The following is a 25,722-nucleotide window of genomic DNA, read 5'->3' as shown; positions in this document are numbered from 1 at the left end:
CGCAGTAATTTACATGGTGCCAAAATCGTCATCCCGATCCTCTTTCTTCTTTCCCTCCCATACCTTACTCTGCGTACCTCTACTCTCTCCAACATTCCAACCTCTGAAAAGTGTAGGAGAAACACCAAGACATCCAGACAAAGGAGACCCTCACGATACCTACGATACCTACCATGGCTCCTTCAAAACGAAAAGACCCCAAAGCATTTCCTACGCGCCAACTGGCCGTTCTTGGTACGCCCATCCCCATCCTCTCTTCTTCCAACTTTCCCCTCCGTTTCATTCTCGACAAACTCAGATAAGGAATCTCTTCTTCTTATCAGCGCTGTCCAGTGCCATTCAATGGAACGCACTGCGACTGTGGGCTAACGCGCGCGTCACAAACATATAGCGATATGTCGATTCTCCGAGCCCATCGCCTTCAATTCTATTCTGGCCTACACCTATAAGATGGTCAAGGATCTCGGAATGGAGGAAGACGCCGGTTTCTACGCAGGTCTTTTGATCTCCGCCTACGCCGTCGCCGAGGCCATCACCTCAATGGGATGGGGAACCCTGTCCGATCGCATTGGTCGCAAACCTGTCGTGCTATTTGGTCTCGTCGGTGTCGCCATCTCGAGTTTGATTTTTGGTTTCGCAAAGACGTATTGGGTCGCTCTACTCGCCCGTTTTGTTGGTGGCGCTCTCAACGGCAACGTTTCCGTCATGCAGACCATGGTGGCAGAAATGGTCAAAAATCCCGACCATGAGCGTGAGTCTCTCCCTCTCTCTCTCTATGCCGGTGTAATTATCGGCGCAAATTGCGGCGAACGACAGCGTACTGATTTTTTTTTTTGTTGGGGAAACAGCCAAGGCCTACGCCGTACAACCCTTCGTATGGACACTGGGCGGCATTATTGGCTCTGCCATGGGCGGTTTCCTCGCCCAACCCGCCGTCTACTACCCTTCGGTCTTCTCTGAGGATGGCATTTTCGGCCGGAATCCCTACTTGCTTCCGAATCTCGTGTCCATGGCAGCAATCTCTCTGGCCGTCTTGCAGGGTGCTTTCTTTTTGGAGGAGACGCTCGAATTCGAGGAGGACGATGACCTCCACAATGGTCGCAACAGCGTCGCCGTGGACGATGATGACGCCGTCGATGAGACCACGCCCCTGCGCCGCGCACCCATCCGGACTTTCAACCCGCGTCGTTCCATTTCCACCAGCCATTCGCGACCGCGCTTCGCCGAATCGAGCTTGCCTTTGCCATTCGAGCACGACTTTGACCTCAGGAGATCGTCCTTTGGAACGGTACACTCAATCAAGGTCATCCCCGAAGACCTGCGCCAACACCTCCTGAACTCGCGTGCCCAGGCCACGGGGCAGAAGAAGGTCAAGACTTTCAACAAGACCGTCGTCATGCTCATAATTGCCTTCATCATCTTCTCGTACCACCAGATGGCCGCCGGTACTCTATTGCCCACGTATCTGCTCGACGACCCTTCCGACCTGAAGCATCCGCGCGGACAACTCGATTTCCGGGGCGGCCTGGGATACTCCCTCCACGATGTCGGTGTGTATCTGGCCATCAACGGTGTCCTTGGACTGCTCATCCAGGGTCTCATTTTCCCCATCTTTGTAGAACGTGTCGGCGTCTGGGGCTCCTTCATTTCCATGATCATCGTATACCCAACTGCGTATTTGCTGCTGCCCTTCTTGTCTGCCTTGCCTGAAAGCCTCACCGAGGCTGGTATCTGGTTCTCCCTCATCATGCAGAGTTTCTACGGTATCATCATTGGTCCCGTCACCCTTATCCTGATCAAGAACGCGACGCCCACTTCGCAAGCCCTCGGAAAGGTCAATGGCGTAGCCATGTCTGGTGCCTGTCTGGCGAGAACCGTCTCCCCGCCTCTCGTGGGAATCATTTACAGTTTCGCTGGTTCTGCTGCCGCCTGGTTTAGCTGTGCCCTCTTCGCCGTTATCGGACTGATCCAGGTCATCTGGGTGCCCAAGAAGCACATTGACGTGGACCACGTGGAGATTGACAATGCCATTTCGAGACGTTTCTCGGTTACGTCCATGAGGAGAGACAGCATCGAATCAACCCGTGGCCGCCGTCCGAATGGTATTGTTTAGGTGGATCAAAACGAAACCTCGAAATGTCTGCACCTACCGGGGCGAGGGGGAGTTTTCCAACGACCATCCTGGTTATTTTGGCTTCTTTGACCCTTCCATCTTTCTCACCATACCTTTGTTGCGTTCAATGGCATTGGCATATGTGCGAAGCTGTGCGACAACATTCTTCACTTAATGAGCCTTTTGGTAACGGTCTATCATGGGGTGTTTTGATATTCATTTGATCTTTGTTGTTTTGGTGTTGATATACGCGCTCATGGTCTTATGAATCTATTTTCCAGAATGGAATGCAGGCGTTCTATATATACACGACTCTGCTATTTTTGTTGGACAACATTTACGAATGATTGTTGACTTTGCGGGAGTTAGCCACGCATACGAATTGACTTTATTCCATCTCTCTCGATCTTTCATCCTCTCAGACGTGTGTCTACGGCCTGTGGAGAACAGACGACGGAGCGGACCATGGCAGCTTTGGATATCAGATGGTCATCTGGACACGCAACATCGGCAGAATTTCTGACGTACACGGTTGCATTAACCGCGCTAAAGTAAACTCTAAGTAATACCCGCGCAGGTCATAGCTTTGTGATGAGTGTGGCAGCTAGCTAGGCTCAGCCCGTGTTAGTGGATTCAGTGTTTGCTCTGCTCGGCTGCAGAAAGACATGTGAGAGACTAAGGTACGATGGTATAAGCTACGGCATATCTACCTTACTAAGAGAGACTCTACATCATGACATATAATTAACTACTAGACTTTTCAAGAATAGTACCGCATAGGCCCTTATACTTGATGTCGAGATGTCTATTAGTAGGATATTGACAATGATGTACCAGAGGACGCCATCCGTACTATCTTCTTCGTCAGCTAATTCTCGTGCAGTAATGCGGACATATGGATGCAAGTCGTTACTCATCTATTGCTTATGTCACAGCCCTTCCATGGTAAAAGTTTTGCAGGTCTGATGATGTGATTGATGGCAGTGACGGGACATAACGGGCTGCAGGTTTTGCAAGAGCACCAAGGGGGCTTTTGGTGACAGCATCATGGAGTAGGTGGAAAACAGAACATTCGATACTATGGCGAACTCCTCAAGTGATGCTTTAGTAAGTCATGTTTATCTAGATAAGGCATAGAAGGAGTGAAGACTCTGGATAAATCGACTTTTTGAGTTTCTGCAAATCTTTACTGCGTTAATAGTCTGAGTCTATCTTAGTAAGCTTTGAAGAAGAATATGTTTCAAGCATTGTTCCTCTGTGACCTCTCTTGAGGAGTTGTTGTTAAGCATGTTAGTTATTCCAACTACGTTCTTTCTATAATAGTACCTATCTATCATTATCTTCTACAGGTCCTGTCCACCTAAATGACGCGAGGTCAAAGACTCCGCAACTGATAGGCATATCAAATTGACTTTTGTTCTCGGGACGATACTTCACAAAGCAAGGACTTGAATCTTTGGGTTTCCCAAGGTACGGGTGGTCAATGACACATGCTACCTCATGATGTGTGTGTCGCCGCATAAAATCGAGAGCATCACGATATGGTTGCAACGGAACAGATCAAGGCCTGTTCCCCGTATGCGGATCAAGCGGTGACCGGGGGCATAAGCGGAACCGGCATGCTTTCTTTCCTTTCGATGGTATGGTTTGATTGGAGTTGCTTGTTATGTTCAAATCATGAGAAATTAGGTAAACGAAACACGTCGAAACCTGAGAGCTTGCAAAGGACATCTTGGTCACCGATAACCGTTTCTTGCAAGAAGGGTTATGTTCCCTTTGATTTCTCTATGGTACTCAAAATAATGCTAGACAACACGCTTGCTAGTTCGCTTTGAATTGTTTGAATCTCAAAATGGTATCATGTGCAAAATGCCTTAGAATCTCCTTCCAATCCTCTTCCCTCGCATGCTCACCTCAAACATCCTGCTTCCTCTCCTTATCCGTCGGATCCGTCCACGACTCGGGCTCACTCGGCGTCGCGGCATGCAGCGTCCTCCCCTTGGACACAACGCCGCCCGGATCGAGTATGTTCTCCGTACTATCCTCCGGCTTCGTCGTCAGACTCCCGCCGCTCACAGACGTCCCGTCCGCGTCCCGGTTATCGATCCCCGTGCCCAGCGGCTGCATCCCGCTCCTCCTCGTCCCCCACGTCTGCAGCGCGTACTTTGAACTCTTGGGCCTCGAGGCACCGCCGCCGCCGGTGGTGCTGCCGCCCGCGTTGCGGCTCCGCTCGGCAAAGTACTTGACCATGGGCGCCAGCGTCGGGACGCAGGAGATGATGATGCCGATGCAGGTCTCGACGACGGACCACTGGATCGATTTGGCCGAGTCGAGGTAGTTTACGAGGTTTTTTATGGTCTGGATCCGGATGGCTTGGATGATTGTGACGAAGATGCCGAGGATGAAGAGGGCTAGGAGGACGATCTTTTTGCGTTTTTGGATTTGGGATTTGAGGATTACGGGGAAGGGGAGGAACATTCTGTTTTTTCCACGGTCTGTCATCAGTGACGGGGTCTTGGGAGGTAGTGATACCGTATACATAAGGGGTCCATGATGGGGATGCGGGACTTACATGATGACGTCGAATACGATGGTCAGGGATGAGAAAGTTAGGTAGAATGTGATTGCGTCTACGCAGTGGCCTACGTCTGCTGGGATAGATGGATCGTACTGCTTCTCGATCTGGTCGCGTGTTGCCATGTGTTAGTCGACACATAACCTCGGCAGAAGGGGTGGATGTCGAGAAAGACGTACCGGTGTGCACAGGAAGATGAAGACGCACATGAAGGCAATGTGTCCCATCGTACAGGCTACCGCTACGATGATGGTGCCAATTTTGTAGCCGCCGGCCGGGAAGAATCGCAGATAGGAGAAGAGCAGGCTCATTTTGAAGCCCCAGATGCCGAGGACGTAGCTGATGCGCATTGTCAGCTTAGCCCGTATTATTTTGTTGTAGTTGACTGTGCGCGCTGCAAAATACTTACAATGGACCGCCAATGAATTGAAGCTATTGGAATGACAGTCAGCCAATGCTGAGTAGATTCTTTGGCTTATAAGTCCCCTTACCTTGCCAAAAGGAAGCACGTTTTGCGGAGGCATGTCCTCAAGTCTGGTGATTCCCAAGCCCCATTTTGTCTCTGCATTCCTGTTAGACTCGAATCTTTCGGATTCGACTTGATGAAGGGGATTCCCTACGAATTACACTGCAGACAGTGTAGCCGCAAGCTCCGAGCTGCAAAATTTTATTAGTACTCAAGAGACAGGCAAAAATGAGAAGAGAGTTCGGCGTTAACTTACCCAGGAGACGACGATCACCCAGTCATCTAGAGATTCGCTTTGTTAGTCTTTGCTCTGCGCGATAGACCCCTGCCTGGCATCCTCCGAGTCCGATCCCACATACCGTAGCCAACAGCCTTGACCAGCGTCGTCCGAACATACCACCGCAAACACACCAACAAGAGCGCAATGATGGTAAAGGTCAGGCAAACTGCCGTTATTCGCGGTCCATCGGTCGGTACATCGTCAGGCGTATTGTACGTCCAGCCAGTCATGATTGGGTCCAGGAGGTTCGGTTGTCGACGGCAAGGAAACAGCCCAGTAGAAGGGAGGACGGGGGACGACGAATTAACAAAATCTGGGACCGCTGACCTTAAAGACTAGTATAGGACAGCCCGCACCAGGTATACTCGCACTAGTAAGAGAAGGTCAAGTCCATTTTTCTGCTGCTGCCCTTCTTCTTCTTTCTCCACGTACTCATAAAAGCCCGTCTCCGAACCCAGTGGTGTGGCAGACCCTTGCTGCATCACATTTCGTTGCGGCTGCGGCACTGCATGTGTGAGGCGTCGAAATTGCGCGAGTGGCTTGCTGAAGAGAGATTCGGGCTTTCCAAAATTCTCCACATGTGCCGGGGCGGTAATTGAAGATTATTCATTTCCCCCAGTTCCCTTCTCTGTGTCTAACCCGTACCTTACTTTGTAAGGATACGCTAGGCTCACCGGCGCGGCGCCTACGAAGATCAAAGGGAACACCCAGCCGGGCGGGAAGGATGCAGCAGCGTTGTTTTAATGGTGGACTGTGTGTGCCCATTTGCCGCATGCGTAGTCACTAGTCGGCGAAGGCAGAAGCTTAAGCTCGTGGCCACCATGCGGGGACGACAAGTCGCTGAGTCCTGACGTTATTGCAGGGTGTGACATAGTTTAGCGTCGGCGATGGCTTGTTGGAATATGGCTTTGTTCCTGGAGATATGGCTCCGAATTCCAAAGAGCTCGCCGAACGGCGCGCGTTGTGTCTCACTCGTAGAGACAGAAACTACAAATCACACCTTGTCTGGATCTGTGTCTCGACTCTCGAGGGGGCGGTCATCCCTACCTGGTTATCACTCGCCTCCCAGGCCTGTCTCCCACAAGATCTTGTGTTTGTGAGACCCTCGCAATGTTGCGAGACTATGCAAAACACACCATCCAAGACACTGCTCGTATCCCTCACGCTCGTCTATCATCAAACTTATGCCTCGCTTTTCCTGGCCCGCGCAAGGCCTGGGCCAGTGGACGGAACATCTGATCGATGATCGATCAAATCGGTTCCCCAAGAAAGCCCGTGTTCCCGCCCTACTATCCATTGCACATACGACGATACGACCAGAGAGGGAGGGAAGAAAATAAAGCACCCTAGGAAGCTGGGGTTCGTAAGCACCGACAGGGCATAAAAAACGAAATGAACGACAGGGCCGCCTTTTGTGATATCTGATCTTTACAGAGGCTTCCAACCTGTAGAAACCCCGGTTCTTCGAGATTAAGGTTTCGCGGATGAACCCAGGTCCGTCCCGCCCAGGCGTTCACGAGTCAAGCGCGGGCAGGGGTGCCGAGATGCGGCGAGCCCGGCGAGACAAATCGGGAGGCCGGACCACCCCCCGGATGTGGGTCCCCCGCGCCGCGACCCTTGCCCGTTCACCTTCAATACTATAAACCACCCCCGGCGCGCGGTTCCCACCGCCAAGATGAAGAAGTGCGGGTTTACACCGTTGGTTCAAGGGTTCGCAGCGGAAACACGGCTTTTGGATTTCTCCATTCGACTGGTTTACCGAGGATTAGGCGGACCGAGGGACAGAGATTTCACACATCTTGGTATATGGTATCCGTGGTGCCCCGGCTTTACTGCGTATGCCCGCAATTTGTTGTTGGTTCCAACAGCTGGCCCGCCTGCATATTGAGGATGCAAGGTACGAATCGCCAGCAAAAATGAGCCGACCAACGGCAGACGGCACCGGCTTGCGGGGGGGCGCAGCGGTTTACCCCGACGACCACCCCGGAGATCATGTCCAGAATTGTGCAAAACCGCGCAGAAAGTGCTGGTCATTGAGTGGGAATCTTGCGCTCTCTTGTATTTTCACCCAGTGGACAAGACGGCAATACAGATTGAGGCAATTTAGTAAAGGGAAGAAAGAGTCCACTTTGGGCAGCGTCGCATATACAATATCAGAGCATCTCTGCCTCGTGTGAAACTTTTCCAAAGTGGTTTTGTGTCTCTTTTGGCCCCCTCTCACCCCCTCTCCGCCTTTTCGCTCTCGCGACATCGTCCTTCCTCCGCCTCCTTTTCTGAGTTTTTTACTGCTCGGACTGTGCAGCGATCTGCGAGGGAAGCTAAGAGCCTAGCCTAGAGAAAGCACGTTCCTCTCTCGAAATAACCTTACCCCCATTTGCCAAGATGCGCGTCTCGATCCTCGCTTCCTTGGTCCTGGCCGGCGGAAGCGCTTCCGTCGCCGCCAGGTGCTCGGGCCTGGGCGGCTCCTCGACAAACTCGACGACGACGGCGCCTTCGTGCAAGTATCTTCCCGGAGACGAGGGATGGCCCTCTGCGAACACCTGGGCGCAGCTCAACGAGACCGTTGGGGGACGTCTGGTCGCTACCGTCCCGCTGGGAAGCGCATGTCACGGCGATGCTTACAACGCGACTGAGTGCGCTCGTCTGCAGGAGGCGTGGCTCTATTCGGAAGTCCAGTGAGTCTTCTATCCTCGCTCTGTCTCTTTTACCTCGTAGTCTTTCTCGTTTGCTTTCTTCCTCCCTCCGGCTCAAATTCAGTTTGCAAGTCACACCTCCCTCTTAGGGGAGTTGCGTGACCCAAACCCGCGTCCCGCGCGTGTGAGAGATATCATGGACAAGGACTAATGACTCGCGTCCAACTTCGCAGCATGGAGTCCTCCTCCTCGGTCATGGCCCCCCTGTTCGCCAACGCCAGCTGCGACCCTTTCACGGCGCAAGACGTCCCTTGCACCTTGGGTAACTATGTTAGCTACGCAGTGAACGCCTCTGGGCCCGCGGACGTCCAGGCTGCGCTCAAGTTTGCGGATGAAAAGAATGTGCGTTTCATCATCCGCAACACGGGTCACGACTATAACGGCCGGTCGACCGGTGCGGGTGCCCTGGCCATCTGGACCCACTACCTCAAGGGAACCGAGATCGTGGATTGGGAGGACGAGCATTACGCCGGCAAGGCCCTCAAGGCCGGCGCGGGCGTGCAAGGCTTCGAGGCCATCGCCGCCGCTAACGAAGCTGGGCTTGCCGTCGTCACGGGAGAGTGTCCTACCGTTGGCATTGCCGGAGGCTATGTTCAAGCCGGCGGCCATTCTGCCCTGAGCACCATCTACGGCTTGGCCGCCGACAACACCCTCTCCTTTGAGGTCGTCACCCCCACGGGAGAGCTCCTCACTGCCTCGAGAGCAGAGAATGAAGATCTGTACTGGGCGCTGAGCGGAGGCGGCGGCGGCAACTACGGCGTCGTCACCTCCATCACCACCCGAGCCCACCCCGACGCCCCCGTCAGCGGCGCCAAGTTCGCCGTCACCGTCGCCGACAACGAGACGCTGTACCAAGTCATTGACGCCTTCCACGCCGCCCTCCCGGCCATCATCGACTCGGGCGTCATGATCATCTACTTCTTCGGCCCGGGCTTCCTCCAGTCCCCGGCCATGACGGCCTACAACAAGACCCAGGCCGAGGTCGAGCAGATCCTCCAGCCCTTCACCGACTCCCTCGCCCAGCTCAACATCACCCTCCAGCCGAACCTCACCTCCTTCGACAGCTACCGCGACCACTACAACAACTACTGGGGCCCCCTCCCCTCCGGCAACATCCAAGTCGGCACCCAGCTCTTCGGCGGCCGTCTCCTGCCCCGTGCCGTCCTCCCCGACTTCGGCCCCACCGCGCGGCAGCTGGTCGAGCTGGGCGTCACCTACATCGGCGTCGGCCTCAACGTCTCGCACTTTGGCCACGACGGCGCCGACGAGAGCGCAAAGTTCAACGCCGTCCTGCCCCAGTGGCGCGACTCCATCGTCCAGGTCTCCCTGACCCTCCCCTGGAGCTTCGAGGTGCCCTTTGAGGACATGGTGGCCGAGCAGACGCGCATGACCGAGGTCGTGCAGCCCGTCATCGAGGCGGCTACGCCCGGCGCGGGCGCGTACATCAACGAGGCCGATTTCCAGCAGAAGGATTGGCAGGAGACGTTTTACGGCGTGAACTACGAGGCGCTGCTGGGCATCAAGAACAAGTACGACCCCAAGGGTCTGCTGTATAACGTGGCCGCTGTCGGTAGCGAGGCTTGGACTGTGGACAATAATGGACGCATGTGCAAGAGCAGCTGACTTGCTGAGAATAGTACCTCGCGCAAGATCAAGGTCGCTCAAACGCCACTAAACCTCTGAATGTATAATGTGTACCTACTTATAGTAATATGCCACGGACATGACCCTTTTGTACGCGTCGACGATTTCTCATTTTCTTTTTGGATGTCAACGTTGCTAGTATCATCGACAACACCTGGTGAATTTAACAGGGACCTCTTATAAACGGGCGTAGTGCAGTGTCATGCTAACCAGCGGCTTTGAGTAAAGCAACGAAGAATTCCTATTTCTTATACACACCTTGATCACCCATTTGCTTCACTAGTGTGCTAGAAGAGCTTCGTTTCTCGAAATATCTTTCATGAGCTGAAGCAAAGTAAACACAAAAACTGAGTAGACGACATTTGAAGATGACTAAATGGAGAATAGAATCTTAAGCCTGTCGATCACACTACGAATGTTGATAAACACCGATTTTCAATCTTGTATCTATTTATTGGTGGCCTTTATCGTGTCAAAGTAGAATTCTCTTTCTTGAATGTAATCTCTGGAGTATCTGTACAAAAGAGTATCTCGTTTTGCAGTAAACTCAAGGGGCTGTGAATATATACCAGACGTGTTAGATCAGCATACATTTTACGACCAGAGATTTTGATAGCTACTGTAGGTAACTGTTTGGGTTAATTCCAAATAGAATCATCATGAACTATAATGATGAAGCAGCAAGATTCATCCCCAAAATGGGACATTCGTCATTATCAGGTCAAAGCATTAGGGCACATAAAACATCTCAACATTCGCATACGAGCACCAGAGTACACTCATTCAATAACCGACCACCGCCACAATTCGCTCCCCAACATCACCCCTCAAACCCAAGAGCCCAGAGAACTCAATCAACCCAATCAACCTCAATTTCAACCTCATCCCCCTCTACAACCTCCTTTCCACTCCTCACAAGCTCCCGATACATAACCCCCTGCAACCTCTCCGCAAACCTCGCTTCCCCCTCCACATCAACCCCCAAATCCCTCCCACAGAAAATCATACTCATGAACCCCTTCTTCGCCAACCTCGCCACATCGGCATCGGCATCGTGACTCAGCTCCTGGAGACGGCGTCGCCATCGCAGCCATTGGGACATGCTGAGCTCACCGTATTGAGTTTCTGCGGTGGTTTGGTCCGTTGAAGGAGCATCGGCCCGCGAGATCGGATCCGTTGCCGTATTAGTGATGATATCAAGCCCACCTGCCGCGGGAGAGGAACAGCAACGCGCGAGGAGGGCATGTGAAGCGTGCTTCAACCACACTACGGCCGCAGGTACTAACTCCCTCGATACAATCTCATCCCTATCCCTGTCCCCGCCCAAAGCCCTCTCAAAAACCCAGAACGCAGTCCCAGCAATGAACTCCTTGCACAACCCCATCGCCAACACCTTGGCTGAAAACGCCGCAAGGTTCCGACTTTTCTGCGTCGCCACCGCGCTCGGCAAGTCTACGACAAGCTGCTCCCACGCGAGCTGTAGACTTTGCCCGAATCCATATGACTCCCAACCACCACCGCCGGCATCAGCACCGCCCACGACGAGGCCGTGAAGCCGTCTATAAGCCCCGTCAAACTCCCTCGTCCACACGAGTAAACCTACAAGACGATCCTGAAACGCGTCGTCTGCGTCGATTACCTGCGCTGTGGACGTGAACATTCCCCAAAGGATGACGAGACCTTGCTGGGCGAGATCATCTGTCTTTGCTTCTGGATCTGTGTTTGCCTTTACCACATGATGATCACTTTCATCTTGCTCTCCGCTTGGACCGTGGTCCGTCTGAGCAGATGCCTGGTGTGAGTGGGAGGCGTGAGCCGCAGCTTTGAGGAATTGAAACGCAAAACTCTGAATCGAAGTCAAGAGTTCTTGTTGTTCTTTGAGGGTGGACGGCGGGGAGGCCAAGTCTGCGGTGAAGCCTGCGCGCGCCTCTGCTAAGAAGGATACTGTGTTTGGGATGTTGGAGATGAGGCGCGTAGAAGACAGCATTTTTGTTTGCCGTTGTGTGTTCTTGAAGTGTTGGTGATGGTGACTAGAGTTGGTGACCCGAAGAGGGATCAAGGGATATCAGGGATGCGTACACAGGAAAGCGACTGTACAAAGCTTTGATTATATTGAGTGCTCCTCAGGTAAAGAAGAATAGAGAGCAAATATTGTGAAGTTTCCGTCTTCTTGGTAATACGGACCCAGGGCAGCTTTTATGCAGAAAAGTCGGGATCACATTTCAGTGGTCTTCAGGCAGCAGTTGGAGTCAGCTCACGTGACATCCTAGGCATCAGGCCTCTTTGAGTTTTCTCATAATGAGGTCTTGATCGTGATGATTTGACGTTAGGAATCCGACCAGAGGTAGCGTCCAAAATGTTGTTGATATGTAGCTCTACATCAACTCGAGATGCGGGCATGTCGTCGTGGTTTCGCTAGGGTCGCCTTGGCCAATCATATGGCGCTCTACAGGACCCACCGGATCGGATTAGGCAACTGCCCGCTGAGGAACAAAGTTCCGTGGGGGAAATCATTGTCCAGTTGAGATGGGATGACTTTTATAGTAGAGCGTGACTAGGTGCATGTGTTTTTTATATGCTCTTGATCTCGTGGAAGAAAGTGTCCAAAGTTTTACTGGAAATTCTGTCCTGAATAAATTGATGTAGCCGAGCAATCGAATAAGCCATGAATGATAGCCCAGAAAGCAATGCACCCCCAACGCCGCATTATGCTGTTAACTTTTTTATTTACAATGATGCGAACATAGATCAAATGATTCAACATGTGACATTCCCAGGGAACTCCTCGTCACCAAAGTGATTGTAGACCAGAGCAAATCATTGCGGCACCCTGGGCGCACTTCCCGAAGCATCGTTGCCGAGATTACTCGGCCTGTTTGGTCGAACAACTACGAAGCCCTGTTCCGAGGCCGGTCGAGGTCGGACAACCTGGAAACCCTGCTCCCCCGTGCCAGATTGGCCAGTTACCCTTGCCCATAGTCCGGACGAAGACCGCAAGGAGGGCCGCGGAGCCGGTGGCCTGGGCGACTCCTCTGACGCCCTTTCTAGCGGGCGAGGTACGTTGTAGTAGAGATCTGCTTCACGGAAAGAATAGTCGTTCCAACGTGGCCCGAGAGGCCCATCGCTGGGCCTGGTGGGTGACCTCTGGGATGTCGAACTGGACTCCTCGGTTGACTCGGACAACCGGCTGGGAGACATGATTGACTCGGATCGCTGAACAGAGTGCTTGTCTACTAATGTGGTAGAAGTCGATGTCGTTCTTGAAGGCGTAGAGGTAGTGTACAAGGAGGAGCCGAGACTACGCGGGTTCTCAACTGACGAGATAGACGCACTGGACCGCGGTGGCCGGAAGTATCGACTTGAGGTAGTTGATGAATCCAGGCGCATAGTGCTGGGACTATCCGACCGATACGTTGGCCGAAGGTAGCCGGCGTTAGGCGACTCAACGGCGTTCGGCTCAGGGTACGATGTGTCTGGCGTGCTGGAAGTATACATGGAGGCGAGATTGGTTCTTGACACCTCGCGTCGACGGAGCTGGCGGAGGCCATATACCTGCAGAATACGTGTTAGAAGAGTAATCAAACATTTGGAATCCGAAGCTAACCTCTGGTCGCGGTGCTGTCCACCAGCCCTTGAGAAGTTTCGACAGCTCACAGAGAGCAGGAACGAAGAAGCCAAGTAGAAGCATGCCGCCATGAACAGCTATAAGAAGATATCCGATAGCACTTTTGACGCTGATCGGTGTCGCAAGTCCGGGAAGGAATGCAACCAGGAAAATCAGGCTGCAAAGCCGAATGGTCGCCGCAATGCTGCCAATGGAAAATGTCGAGTATGCTTGAAACCCGGCAATGCTAGCCAAGAGCACGAGCTCGCAGGCACCGAGGACGGCCAACTGAGCCGGCCCGGAAATCTGCAGGCCACCGACGGCGGCGCCGCGGACAAACGTGAGGGCGAACAAGACAAAAATGAAAGTTCCATCCCGGCGACGGGCATCATCCACGGCACGGAGTTGTCGATAACGCTTCGTGCTGTCGAAAACTAGGACGCCTAGGCTGCGCGTAGGAATCTTCCGGATAAGCCAAATAAAAGCGGCCATCATGGCAAGAATTAGTGCGACAGCCATTGATGTATGGTATGCGGGGAGGATCGAGGCGTTATCGAGCTGATAGAAAGACAAAGCTGCAAGCGGAAACATGGAATACGACAAGATACCACGCAAGACACGACTAGCCGTGTATCTCATGCCGCCGGCCGACCGTGAAAACTCGCTGTCAGAGTCATGACTTCGCTTCATGAACCAGACGACCTCAAGGATCAAAGCGACACCAAAGGCGATGATGAACATGAGAACGACCATGTTCAACCAAGTGTCCATGGTCATTGGTGCACCCGCGATCTGGGTCATGAGTTCCAGACCATACGTGCCGCCGTATGTGCCATTCAATACGTAGATGCCGTCTTCAACCCTATCATACACCACGCCGTGGGTGACTGGGCCGTTCACAAAGAGGGAAAACAAGTTGAGGTGACTGACTACCGGCTGGTAGAATCCAGGATACCGCAAACTGAGCCCGCCAGTCAAGAAGATGAACTGAAGGTACTGGAGACAATCCCCAACGTTCGGTAGGACAGTCCGTATCGAGCGTTGCTCTTCGTCATCCTCATCGTCCAGCGCGATCGGTGTGCTGTAGGTAGAGCGTAGAATACCGACAAGGAGCACAAAGAGAAAGATGGCCCATGTCGAGTAAATGACGATTGCGGTGACGGTTGAACTTAGTGCTGGAGTGATATTTGCTTGACGACAGCTGATTTCCTCCGAGTCATTTCCCTCGAGGTGCAAAGTCGTATGGAATGTTGACAATGGTGGCAGATAGCCGATATCTTCCGAAATAGACAAATGAAGGCTGAAGGGGTTGACCAGTGACGAGCGCCAATTCTTGGAAAAGTTGAGCTTTTCACATGTTGTCTTGGTTGTGGTTTGATACGCAGCAGAACGGCCTAGCATTGCGAACTCCAGTGTTGCATAGGGCATCCTTCGAGCCAGATCCTGGCATTCCGCTTCTTCCACCCATCTCCCGACCTGGAGGGTCAACTGGTTCTGGCGTCCATCGTCTGACGGCTCCAAAGTGGCTCTCAGACTCTGGGGAACGAAGACGTCTGTCTTGCTTGAAGGAGCATTACAGCCCTGCCATTGCACATAGGCCCCTGAGGCACAGGTGGCCACAAGCCCTACGAGACCAAGGCGTGCGAGCATTCCCGGCCTCAGTCGCGATGAGTGGTCTCAATACACACAGAGCGTACGCAGTCCACCAATATCACGACCTGAAGTTGAGGCGACGGATGTTGATTGGTCGTCTGATTACAGTGATGTCGAAGATGCGGGAGAGGAAATTGGGCGTGGTCAATACCGACCGGCAAACCTCGGACGCCTCAATCTTTTTTCATCCCCATGGTGGAGACTGGTCACGGCGTCGCATTACCGAGGCCGCTAACGTTCAGCTACTCGTATTCTTAGGTGTTGTCTGCAAGAAGGGTTCCCCCCCGTCGCAGACCATCCCTGACTCGTGAATCCACTGCGGCCCTTTCTGCGGGGGCAACAGAATGTAATTCATGCTTAAGTGGTTTGGCACCACCCCAGAACCGTGCTTGACTGGTTGATCGCAGGATGAATAAGAACAAAGTAATGGAGCTGATCGAATAGCGTATCTTGGACTCCGTAATAACTCTTTCGAGTAAGGGTCTCCGTAGCGGCTCAGAGTTGAGTCGTAGGCTTGTTGCTGTGACGAGCTGAGAAATCAGGGGCGTTGAGTGGAGCAACAACGTGGTACAGGAAAATCAAGATGAACTAGCATCGAATTCTCGTCTAAACTTGAGATGAAGGAGTGAGGCGTAAAGAGCCGCACGGGAGAGACGGTCGACCCTGAACGATTGGTTCGAGGCTTCTGAGATCCGAGGTAGAAGAGAGCCACGACGCCAGCGAGTGTGGCATTATGATCGACGTGGTAAACAATAGGCGCTCGGGGACCGGCTCGCGGAAGATAAAAAAAGACAACAAGAGAAAACACACGGATGTGGTGGCGGCGACGGCATCCTCCTTAGCAACGACTTTTGGCACCTGCAAAGCGTGGCTATGACCAGGAGATGGCTTGGCAGACCGCTCTATAGATCTGAAACACATCCAGCTGGAATGGCTTTTGAGATGGCTCGAGTAGAAGAACGCCTCACCGCCGGTGCCGTTCCGTACACATTTTGTGCAGGTTTGAAGCCTCGTGAGCCGCAACTTGCCATGTGGGATGCGACGAGCGGCAGTTCTTGACGTGGCCCCATGAGATCAAAGCCAATCCCGAGGATTCGGGACCAGGGTAAATGATCCATCTTGTCACTTGAGAGATGATTGACAATGTCAAGCGAACTGAAACGCTCGAGGCACTGCCAGGTTACGCGCCGTCACGTTCGCGAATGAAGTCGGGACAACTTGACACATTTTGGCCTTCTGAAGGCCCTTGAGATGAAGCTGATGAGACTGAGTGCCTCGAAACGGACGGCGACTTGCTGAAGTACGAGGCATCAAGAAGGGATCCTCGGAATGAACGGAGACCAAGTTGAGAAGAAAAGGGGGCGGACAATATGTTGATCGGAGTCGTAGCATGGCTGTTACCATGAATTTGCTGGACCTGTGTGAAGTCGCGAAAAGAGTCCTTCATTGATAATGATAGACAGGACAGCGGTCGCTGTGGTCGCTGTATCAGCCTCTCCGTCAGGGTGGTAAAGACAGCAGAAATGGCGCGACTGTCGGCACTTTGGAAGCTTCACCGGACGCTGAATCGGCGTGGCTTCGGAATAATGGCCGAAAAGAGGCAGGCCTCATTCGTAGTCTGCCCAAGCTGGGTAGCCGCATCTTCAATCTGTCAGTGTACCCGAGCGAACTGCCTAAACAGGCCATTCGATCATGTTCCGACTAAGATAGCCTCTCAGTCCTTCTCCGAGTCTGAGGGAAACGGCTGATGGTGGGAATAAAGACAAAGATACTTGTAGAAGGTTGATGGGAAGTTTGTTTGTGTCCAAGGGGCGAAGAGTGCCGTTGGTACCTTACATTGGCGTCGCGCTTACACGAAGTAGTAAGTACAAATACACACGGTGGAAAAAGGAAACCAAACCTAAGCGCACAGAGAGAAAGTTTGTGATCAATGTGATGGGCCGTGGTTCCCGACATGAGACTACGGGAGACTACTGAAGTGACTGCAGCCAAGCCAAGGGATGGCCATGTGAGATGGGACGACGCAGAAGGGAGCATCCGTACTGTGACGAACAGACCTTGGGATGAAGAAAACATCCGACGAATGATGATTGACTAGTTTGCGTGCAAAATTGCTCTTTATGCGCCCTACGTTGGTTTGCAGAGTTGCACCCGGGACGCGACGGCTGCAGCCTGCAAGGAAAATGATGACTCGGAAGTTGAAGTGCCGTGGGATGAAGACAAGAACGACCAAGTGCAGAAACGCAATGAGGGTGTCGGCATACGATGGGCAGCGCGTCGTACGAGAAGGGGGTCTTTGGGGGCGTCTGTCACGATGCAGCCGAGTGCCAATGTGAAGCCAATGTTTGAGATCTATCAATGCTCCATTTGTGTTTTCGTGATTTGGTGGAACAAGCTGCGAGAAAAAGAAAGAAAGGGCTATTTCAGCTGGGCCCGGCGTGATGTGGCGGTTGTTGCTTGCTCATGGTATTTATGAGAGACGCATCCGTAATGAGACGGCATCTCACATGGCGACGAAGTGCAAACTCGAGGCAAACAACCGGTGATGATGATTATGGAAGAAAGAAGAGGCACGGGGACACAAGTCGGTGAGAAGCTGAAAAGGCTGCTTATCCGCCACGAAGACCGGAGCGAAGCCTCGTGGTGATGTTCAGTGGTGGGGTAAGTGCACTGGAGGCAGGAAGTTGGAAGGCAGGACCGGCAGTGCAGGTGGAATACGCGAACAAACGACCGCACCTGCCCCCAAAACATGTTGGAACCGATGATTTGGGCCGCCACCCTGCCACCCCCACTCATGGAAGGGCAGCGGAAGGTGCGCACCGTCGTCCGGCTGGCAAGCACGTGTACATATTCGTAGTAGTGGAAGGTAAGGATTCAAGGAAGGTATGGATGGTCTTTCCTCTTCCTCCACCCTCGTCAGTAAGGTAGTCTCCCGCCCAAGATGGAAAACGCGGGAAAGAAGGACGAGGATGACGGCAGGACGGTGGCTTGCCTCAGGCGTGCCTGCCTCATCGTTCTTCCCCTCCCGAATTGTACGATAAGGTCGAGGATTAAGATTCAATAGTCGCGGCTTCGTGTCCAAGTGAGTTTGGCGAGAAAGCCAGCGAGGGGCCACCCTGCCTCCTTCCAACTTCCCGAATGGACGTCATCACCTCATGCCCTCACGATGGTGTACCTACTTCGTACGAAGTACCTTACCTCAGAAGAAAACGTGCATTTCCACGACCAAGGGAGAAAGCGTGGACGCTATTTCTCAGGTGTTCCGCGGTAGCTTCTCTCCGGCTGAACCCCAACCGCGTGCTGTCGCCCTTGCAGAGTGCAGCGTGCAGCAGCGTGCATGGCTAGCGCCAGTAACCTTATGCACAATAAGATGATGGAGCCAAGCAGCCAATGCAAATTTCTCCGAGCACATCTCTCCGTACCTACCTGAGGTATATTGGTATGCCAGAGAAGAACACTCGTGGTGTCTTCCTGAAAAGTGCGGCGTGGCTAAGTGCAGCCGTGCCGGTCACTTAGGTTTGGTGTAAGTGCAGGTGAAGTGCAAGTGCAAGTGCAGGTGCGCGACTTGGTAACCCCAGTGCCTTCCAGACTCTTGCCTTACCAAAGATACGTCTACGCCGTACTCTGTACCTAGGTACACTGCTTGAGGCAAGTGCCCTTTCCTCATCCGTTGTGTCCAGTGTCGCAGAAGGCAGGTGCGTGATTCGAGGGTTGTCCCCGCCTACGCCGCCCTTCGCTTCAAGACCCCATAACTCCATATCGGGCTTAGACAGAAAAGCCACTTAATCTTCCCCAGGCCACATTCCCTGCTCTCCTCCGTTTGATTCTTTTTTTGGGCTCTTTGGCTGCATCTCTCACGCCTCACCCGACTAGAATCTTGGCTCTCCCATGCACCAGATGCACCAAGCAAAGCCAGTGTCCGTGGTCACTGGTCTGTTGCTTGCTTCTTCATGTCTTCAACTTTTGGATGCGCCTGCGAAGATCTCATTCTGCCGATATGCAAAAAAAGGAAACGCAAACCAACACCAAGCCAATCTACTCGTGGCAAGTAATTAGCTGCCGCCCCGCGTCGGTCGTTTTCTTCCTCTTCGAGGTCTAGACACAAATTGAACCACGCCGATTGTTTCCCTTACGCCTCTCGGACGCTTCAGCCCCAACCCGATGACAATGGAAGAATTTTATGGTGCAGTTACCCAGGCAAACGCCAACCCCGAGACCTAAAGCCACAAAGCTTCGTCCGACCAGCTGGGTGTAAGAGTAAAGAGGCGCGCATACCTACCGTTAGGTTGCGGCTGCGGCTGCGGCTGCTGATGTGCTGAACTGATCTCAACCTCACGAGTCACCAGCTTCAGCCATCAAACCCATAACAGCTCCAGACCAAGTGGATTTCAACCTAGGAAACGGAGAGAGAGAGAGAGCGCGGAAGATGGAGAAAGAGTCAATGGCCTTGCCTCGCTTCTGAACGAGAGGCCTGCCATCCGAATAATCCTGGACCGTCACATGGCCTTCTCCACGGATCCATCCGACAGTCTGGACACATTGTGGCCCTTCCCCGGGTCCCCATGGGCGCATGGCTCTGGCTTCGACCAACATGTGCTTGATGCCTTCACAGCCAGTCGAGTTCAGTCGTCCGTCGCCTTCGCCGTCGCGCCCGGTCTCGTTCCGCTCCCTTGGTTCCCAAGCTCTCTGGCCATGCATCTGTCTTGGCCTTTTCGAGTCCAGTCTTGTCTACGCGTCTTTACGCTCAGAACATGAGCGTGCGTTCGCTTGGTGGTGTTTTAGACGGTCCTTGCCGGATCGACCCCCTCCCAAGACAAGACTTCCCTGCCTACCCAGCTGTGCTTTTTCCGCTTGTCCTGAAATGTCTCTGGCGCCTCCAATATCTCGCCCTAATCAAACTAGGCTTGGCTATCCGCACCATCCCTACGGAACCCAACATCGCCAGTCGAAACAACCCAAACCCAGCCCATCCCAAGCATGGGTGCGCCGGTTTACCTCACTCATACGGTTATCGTCCAAGTACTCCGTACACCCTACACTAAGGTAGACTCTCGCGCTTGCAGTCACCCTGGGAAGGGCTTCTGCATCGCCGGCTAACCGCCTTCGACCGGCCCTAGCTCGCGCCATGTGTTCGACTAACAACGGTCTCGAAGAGACGACAGCTGCCCTGCTCGTCTCGTCCTCTGGTGTGTCGCCCTCCGCCCATCAGACAGTTCAGACCTTGAGACCTTGAGCTTGGCCTGCAGACTTGGCAGGCACATACTTTTGTTTATTATCCGCCCTGTGCCCCGGACAAATCCAAGCATGCCATCATCACCAAGTGCTCATCTCCATTCACTTTTCGCGGCACTTCTGGGACTGTTATACTCGAAGCAGGCATTCGATTGTTAACTGCTTTCATTCTTCAACAGCCCAGCATGAGACTCTCATTAGGATTGCTGGCTTCATTGCCGGCGCTTGTTGCTTCACTTGCCTCTACCGATTCATACCGCGATGCTGTAAGTTCCGTTCCTCTGTTCCCGCTTACACTGGCTTGCGGCTCGGCAGCCGGCGAGACTTCCGCATGCCAGCCCCATGTGGGTTTAATTCAACGAGTATCCGGTACTGACTTCTTCTCTTCCGAAAGGATGCACCGCAATCCGGCTATCTTCCGAATCACAACTTGAACCCAAATATCGCCGGCTCTTCAGGATTCAAGAGTTTATGGACGTTCCAATCCCCCAATGCCAAGGAAAACTGGCTCGCCAAGCCCTTGGTTTACACGCCCAATGGCGGATCTGAGCTTGTCATCACCGCCTCTGAGATGAACATCATCCGTGTCTTTGACGGAAAGACTGGCAAGAGCTTGATGGAGAGAACACTTCAAGCACCCTTCCTCGCCGCCGACAGCAACTGCGGTGATATCCCCGACTTCATCGGCGTTACGGGAACCCCCATCATCGACCCCAACACCGATATCATGTACCTCTTCTCAAAGGGTTACCGGGACGGAACCACCTCCGGTACCGCCAATGGAGTCTACAAGATGTACGCCCTCCGGATTCCTAGCCTCGAAGACGTCTCTGGCTTCCCGACTCTCATTGACGGTATCAATGCCGACAACGACCGTGGCCGGTATCTTGTTGGTGGTGTGGCCCTGCAGCGCCCAGCCCTGACGGAGCTTAATGGCCACATTGTTGCTGCATTTGGATCACACTGCGGTCGCTGGAACTACACCGGCTACATCGTCTCGGTCAGCAAGACTCCAGGCGTCGGTCCCGTTAGCATGTGGGCGACGGAAGCAGCTCCCGGTGCACCTAGCCCCCAGGCTCTGGACCTTGCCAACGAAAGAAGCGGCAAGGCAGGCATCTGGCAGAGTGGTATGGGTCTGCCCACCATCGGCAACAACGTCTACTTCGTGGCTGGTAATGGCCAGGGACACGCCAATGGCAATGTTCCGGCGAGCGGCAGAATTTCCATGTCAACACTTGATGAGTGTATCGTCAAGATGGAGCTGTCGGCTACTGGTAAATGGTCTCTCATCGACTACTTCCAACCTTACGACTATGTCGCGCTTGATGCAGGTGACCGCGACGTTGGCTCCTCTGGTCTTGCCGTTTTGGACGGTTCTGTCTTCAAGGGCGCTGGTGTTAACCGCATCGGCGTGACTGCAGGAAAGAAGGGTAGAACATATGTGGTCAACGCTGACAATCTTGGTGGATTCCGTCAGGCCGCAGATGGTGGTGATGGTGTCTTGCAGACTATCGAGCTTGGTGGCTCTCTGTATGGCGGCTTCGGCAGTTACCCCGCTGAGGGTGGCTACATCTATGCAACCACTGTTGGCGGTGCCCTTGTTGCTTACAAGCTTGGCTTCGACTCCAAGGGCGTGCCACAGTTCAGTCTCGCTGGCCAGTCTTCCTGGATCTCCGCCGGCCGTGTTGGTGTTGGCCAAATGACAGTTACCTCCGACAATGGCAAGGCTGGTTCCGGAATCGTTTGGATTACTGATGTCAACACTGGTCTCATGGCTTTCAAGGCTATTCCTCAGGACGGTGTCATGGTTCCCATCACCCTACCTTCGTCTCAAGGCACAAACAAGTACCAACGTCCCGTTTTCGGCGACGGCCGAGTCTTCTTCCACGTCAACGCCAACAAGCTCGTCTGTTTTGGTGCGCCGGTCAACTCTGCCGTCAACTGCACCTCTCCTCTTGACTTTGGCTCCCTGGAACTTGGATCTACCGCGAGCGCCACTGTCAGCTGCAAGGCCAATGTCGCCTTGGCTGGTGTTGTTGGATGTTCCGTCGCCGACGCGTCCTGGTCGTGCTCCAACTCGACTCTCCCCCAAGGCGCCGTAGCTGCGGGCACATCCTTCAACCTCAACGTGACGTGGGATCTCTCAAACACTGCTGCAAAGGTCGTACCCGGCTTCCTCACCAGTGCTATTACACTCGCTGTCAACGCCTCGGCAGACTACGCCGCGAGCGCTTTTGTGACAGTCCAGGGCACCGTCGTCAAGCAAGGAGCTTTTCTTAAGGCGACTCCATCGGATATCACATTCGGAAGACTCGTATTGCGCGATTCACCCGATGGTCTCACCGCCACGGCTCTTCTCCAGAACATCGGCAACGGCACCCTCACCTTTACTGGATTTGCTTGGCAGGACACTACTGGCATTTACACCAACTTCACCAACGACGGCACTCTAGGTGCTGGATTCACTTCTTCGGGCTTTCCTGCTGTTGGTTCCACTTTGGACTCTGGAAAGAGTCTTTCGGTCCCTCTCCGTTTCTTCCAATCCACCGCGGGCTCCTACTCCTCAAAGGTTGCAATCTGGTCTAACGGTGGTTCCTCCGTCCTCACGTTGAGCGCCTCCGTCAACGATGCTCCCGCTGTAACATTCGAACTCTCCGACGGCGCAGGCAACTGGAACGCACTCACAGACTACAGCGTCGCCTTTGGCAATGTTCTTGCCGGCACTTCGGTCGATAAGCAAATCCGAGTCTGCAACAAGGGTGGCGCGCCCTTGACGATTACCATCTCCAAGCCCCCTGCGACGCCTCAGCTGTTTGCTTTGAACCCTACTGCCGAGCTTACTGAGGGAACACAGGTTGCTGCTGGTACATGTGCCATCGGCAGTGTCGGCATTCACGCTGCGCCTGTCCAGCCCAACCATCCGTCTCAAGCGCTCAAGGCTCTGTGGACCATCAGCTCCGATGGTAACGATCCCACCACTGGCCAAGCTTCTGGACTGCACAACATCGCCTTCTCTGGCACTGTTGTCTCGAAGCAGGTCGGACCTCTCCTCACCAATGGCACCGCGCGTTATCAATGGGTTGGATGCTTCCAAGACACAAGTAGTGCCGGCCGTAACTTGCAAACTTCTGTCAACACGGCTGATCAGCAGAAAACCAACACTCTCCAGCAATGTCAGACTCTTTGCCTTGCCAAGGGTTACATCCTCTCCGGAGTTCAATACCATCAAGAGTGCTGGTGTGGTGGAAGCATCAAGACCCCTTCGACGTACAGATCTGAGTCTCTCAACCTTTGCACCTTTGACTGCACAGGTGATGATACCCAGGCATGCGGAGGTGATGGTGGCCACATGAGCTTGTACGCCGACATCACCTCGTTCGACATTGCCGGTTTCTACGCTTCTCTCAACGCTCCAAGCTCCAGCTCCAGCTCATCGGTACCAGCTGCTACGAGCTCCAGCTCAAGCATTGTGTCCTCTAGCAGTGCCGTTACTGTTTCGACAAGCTCTGCAAGCGCATCCAGCAGCGCAATCCTCAGCAGTTCCTCCGCGACAGGACTTTCCAGCAGCACGCCGGCTACAAGCACGGTGGCCTCATCCACACTGACCTCTTCTTCGAGCACCTCATCTTCCAGCCCTTCGTCTACAATGGTTATGTCGCCCATCAACTCCGCCATGCCAGCTGTTATCGGTGGCCAGTGGCAGTACTCTGGCTGTTACAAGGATCTCATCAACGGCACTCGCCTGCTGGCTGAGTCCTTCCTGGCTGCGGACGACATGACTTTGGATCAGTGCGCCGCATTCTGCAGCGCCGGCGCTTACAACGGAGGAGCCTTCAACTACTTTGGAGTCGAATACAGCCGCGAGTGCTTCTGCGGCTGGGATGTGAAGGCGTCCCAAACTTCTGCCTCGGAGTCGGACTGTTCTATGCCATGCGCTGGCTCAAAGACCGGTTTGTGCGGAGGCGGAGCTAGGTTGTCAGTCTACAGCAACACTATCCCGAACAAGGTCCCCTCGGCTCCTCAGCACGCCCCTCAAGCCGGCAACTACAAGTTCTTGGGTTGCCAGACCGAAGGTAGCAACACTCGTGCCTTGACTGGTGCCTTCACTGCCGCGGATACCATGACTGTCGAGGCTTGCGCCACCTTCTGCTCTGCCGGCAACTGGCAGTACATGGGTGTTGAGTACGCCCGGGAATGCTTCTGCGGCAATACCACCAACGCTGGATCCTTGCCGGCTGCCCTGACAGACTGCAACATGGTCTGCAAGGGTAATGCGCTTCAATACTGTGGTGCTGGTGGGCGTCTTGACCTGTACACATTCTCCCCAGCCAGCTCCAGCTCGTCTTCAAGCACTGTAGTATCGACTTCCTCGACAATCGTTAGCTCATCATCTAGTGTGGTGTCGACGTCGTCTATTCAGACAACCTCCTCGATCTTGAGCTCGAGCTCTTCCGCCTCGCCGGCGTCATCTTCATCAACCGATCTTCCGTCTAGCTCTTCCTCCGTTGTCCAATCAAGCAGCTCGGCATCCTCTTCGTCATCGGCTGCATTCACAGGCCAAACTGCCAGCGGTTCTTCCAGCTCGAGTGCAATCATTTCGTCCTCTTCTACGTCGCCTATTGTCACCAGCTCTTCGCAGGTTTCCAGCTCGTCCGTTCTCTCGTCAAGCTCTTCGTCTAGCTCTGTCGTGGCGTTCACAACGACCTCCACCAGTAGCAGCTCATCTGCAGCGCCGCCGACATCCTCTTCCTCAACCATACCCGTACCCACCGTTCCCGCATCAACCACGGCAAGCAGCTCTTCCCTCGCAAGCACTACTGCCGGTCCGACTGCCACTCCCACAAACGGCTACTACTACATTGGCTGTTTCCAGGACACCGGTAATGGGCACGCACTGCCCGGACTGTTTGCCAACAACAGCGGTACACCCGAACTCTGCATTGGCTACGCCAACTCGCTCTTCAGCAACTCGCCGACCTCGACGACCAAGTTGCCGTATGTCTTCATGGAATACCACCACGAGTGCTACGGTGGTAGCAGCTTTGAATTCAACGGCGCTGCCGTCACGTCACTGGTCGGACGGGGCGCCTGCAAGGATTACTGCTACGGCAGCGTCAGCACATTCTCGACGAACGGTGTGCTCACGACTACTACTGCCACGAACAACTATTGCGGCGGACCGCGCATGTTTGACTTGTACGCACTGTCGACTGCGGTAGCCTGGCCTACAACTGGCGGGCCTCTAGTCACACAAACAGTAAACTGATGGGTGGATACCATCTAATGTTTTCAAATTTTATTGCATAATAGTGGTCTATCTTAGAAGACCTCGGATATTTTCAGCATGATATTTTCTACATACCCAGGCATGCCCTTAGACTGGATGCCGTACAATCACTTGCATATCTAGACTTCTCTTCAAATTCATACTACCTTATCTTGTTCATATCACATCATCGATT

General features: G+C 53.6%; 6 protein-coding genes across 6 annotated transcripts; 3 read left to right on the top strand and 3 right to left on the bottom strand.

The window, feature by feature from the left end:
* The first annotated feature begins 18 nt into the window (after positions 1-18).
* Positions 19-2,294, top strand: HER10_EVM0000476 (major facilitator superfamily transporter). Its single transcript, XM_035470256.1, has 3 exons — positions 19-234; positions 392-751; positions 849-2,294. Exons 1-3 carry the CDS (start codon positions 174-176, stop codon positions 2,111-2,113), a joined length of 1,686 nt encoding a protein of 561 aa, XP_035330360.1. The 5' UTR covers positions 19-173; the 3' UTR covers positions 2,114-2,294.
* Positions 2,295-4,027: 1,733 nt separating this feature from the next.
* Positions 4,028-5,664, bottom strand: HER10_EVM0005777 (uncharacterized protein; the record flags this gene model as incomplete). The annotated part of the gene is made up of 8 exons (XM_035475381.1): positions 4,028-4,592; positions 4,686-4,795; positions 4,868-5,027; positions 5,098-5,120; positions 5,180-5,250; positions 5,309-5,345; positions 5,411-5,436; positions 5,514-5,664. The coding sequence occupies 8 exons, from the start codon at positions 5,662-5,664 to the stop codon at positions 4,028-4,030; spliced, it is 1,143 nt and encodes a 380-aa protein (XP_035330686.1).
* A 2,152-nt stretch (positions 5,665-7,816) lies between these two features.
* On the top strand, positions 7,817-9,750 carry HER10_EVM0009995 (FAD binding domain-containing protein; the record flags this gene model as incomplete). Its single annotated transcript, XM_035479465.1, has 3 exons — positions 7,817-8,109; positions 8,301-8,687; positions 8,748-9,750. The coding sequence occupies 3 exons, from the start codon at positions 7,817-7,819 to the stop codon at positions 9,748-9,750; spliced, it is 1,683 nt and encodes a 560-aa protein (XP_035330922.1).
* An 871-nt stretch (positions 9,751-10,621) lies between these two features.
* On the bottom strand, positions 10,622-11,758 carry HER10_EVM0009491 (uncharacterized protein; the record flags this gene model as incomplete). Its single annotated transcript, XM_035478977.1, has 1 exon — positions 10,622-11,758. One exon carries the CDS (start codon positions 11,756-11,758, stop codon positions 10,622-10,624), a length of 1,137 nt encoding a protein of 378 aa, XP_035330899.1.
* An 818-nt stretch (positions 11,759-12,576) lies between these two features.
* On the bottom strand, positions 12,577-15,351 carry HER10_EVM0004348 (uncharacterized protein). The gene is made up of 2 exons (XM_035473997.1): positions 13,376-15,351; positions 12,577-13,323 (listed from the first exon to the last, which is right to left on the bottom strand). The coding sequence occupies exons 1-2, from the start codon at positions 15,023-15,025 to the stop codon at positions 12,589-12,591; spliced, it is 2,385 nt and encodes a 794-aa protein (XP_035330601.1). The 5' UTR covers positions 15,026-15,351; the 3' UTR covers positions 12,577-12,588.
* A 4,641-nt stretch (positions 15,352-19,992) lies between these two features.
* Positions 19,993-25,627, top strand: HER10_EVM0000924 (WSC domain-containing protein). Its single transcript, XM_035470689.1, has 2 exons — positions 19,993-20,526; positions 20,655-25,627. The coding sequence occupies exons 1-2, from the start codon at positions 20,446-20,448 to the stop codon at positions 25,524-25,526; spliced, it is 4,953 nt and encodes a 1,650-aa protein (XP_035330386.1). The 5' UTR covers positions 19,993-20,445; the 3' UTR covers positions 25,527-25,627.
* The last annotated feature ends 95 nt before the right edge of the window (positions 25,628-25,722 follow it).

Source organism: Colletotrichum scovillei (genome assembly GCF_011075155.1).
Source record: "Colletotrichum scovillei strain TJNH1 chromosome Unknown Contig00008, whole genome shotgun sequence".
In the NCBI taxonomy this organism is placed as follows: domain Eukaryota; kingdom Fungi; phylum Ascomycota; class Sordariomycetes; order Glomerellales; family Glomerellaceae; genus Colletotrichum; species Colletotrichum scovillei.
The sequence above is the reverse complement of the archived record's forward strand: the minus strand, read 5'-3'. Positions and strand labels throughout refer to the sequence as shown.

What these genes read in the sequence shown, in the direction of transcription:
- HER10_EVM0000476 (XM_035470256.1), top strand. Translation starts at nt 174, where the DNA reads ATGGCTCCTTCAAAACGAAAAGACCCCAAAGCATTTCCTACGCGCCAA. An exon ending in GCGCCAACTGGCCGTTCTTG is followed by an intron (nt 235 to 391) that starts GTACGCCCATCC and finishes ACAAACATATAG; the next exon opens with CGATATGTCGATTCTCCGAG. An exon ending in CAAAAATCCCGACCATGAGC is followed by an intron (nt 752 to 848) that starts GTGAGTCTCTCC and finishes TTGGGGAAACAG; the next exon opens with CCAAGGCCTACGCCGTACAA.
- HER10_EVM0004348 (XM_035473997.1), bottom strand. Translation starts at nt 15,025, where the DNA reads ATGCTCGCACGCCTTGGTCTCGTAGGGCTTGTGGCCACCTGTGCCTCA. An exon ending in GGACAGCACCGCGACCAGAG is followed by an intron (nt 13,324 to 13,375) that starts GTTAGCTTCGGA and finishes CGTATTCTGCAG; the next exon opens with GTATATGGCCTCCGCCAGCT.
- HER10_EVM0000924 (XM_035470689.1), top strand. Translation starts at nt 20,446, where the DNA reads ATGAGACTCTCATTAGGATTGCTGGCTTCATTGCCGGCGCTTGTTGCT. An exon ending in CCGATTCATACCGCGATGCT is followed by an intron (nt 20,527 to 20,654) that starts GTAAGTTCCGTT and finishes CTCTTCCGAAAG; the next exon opens with GATGCACCGCAATCCGGCTA.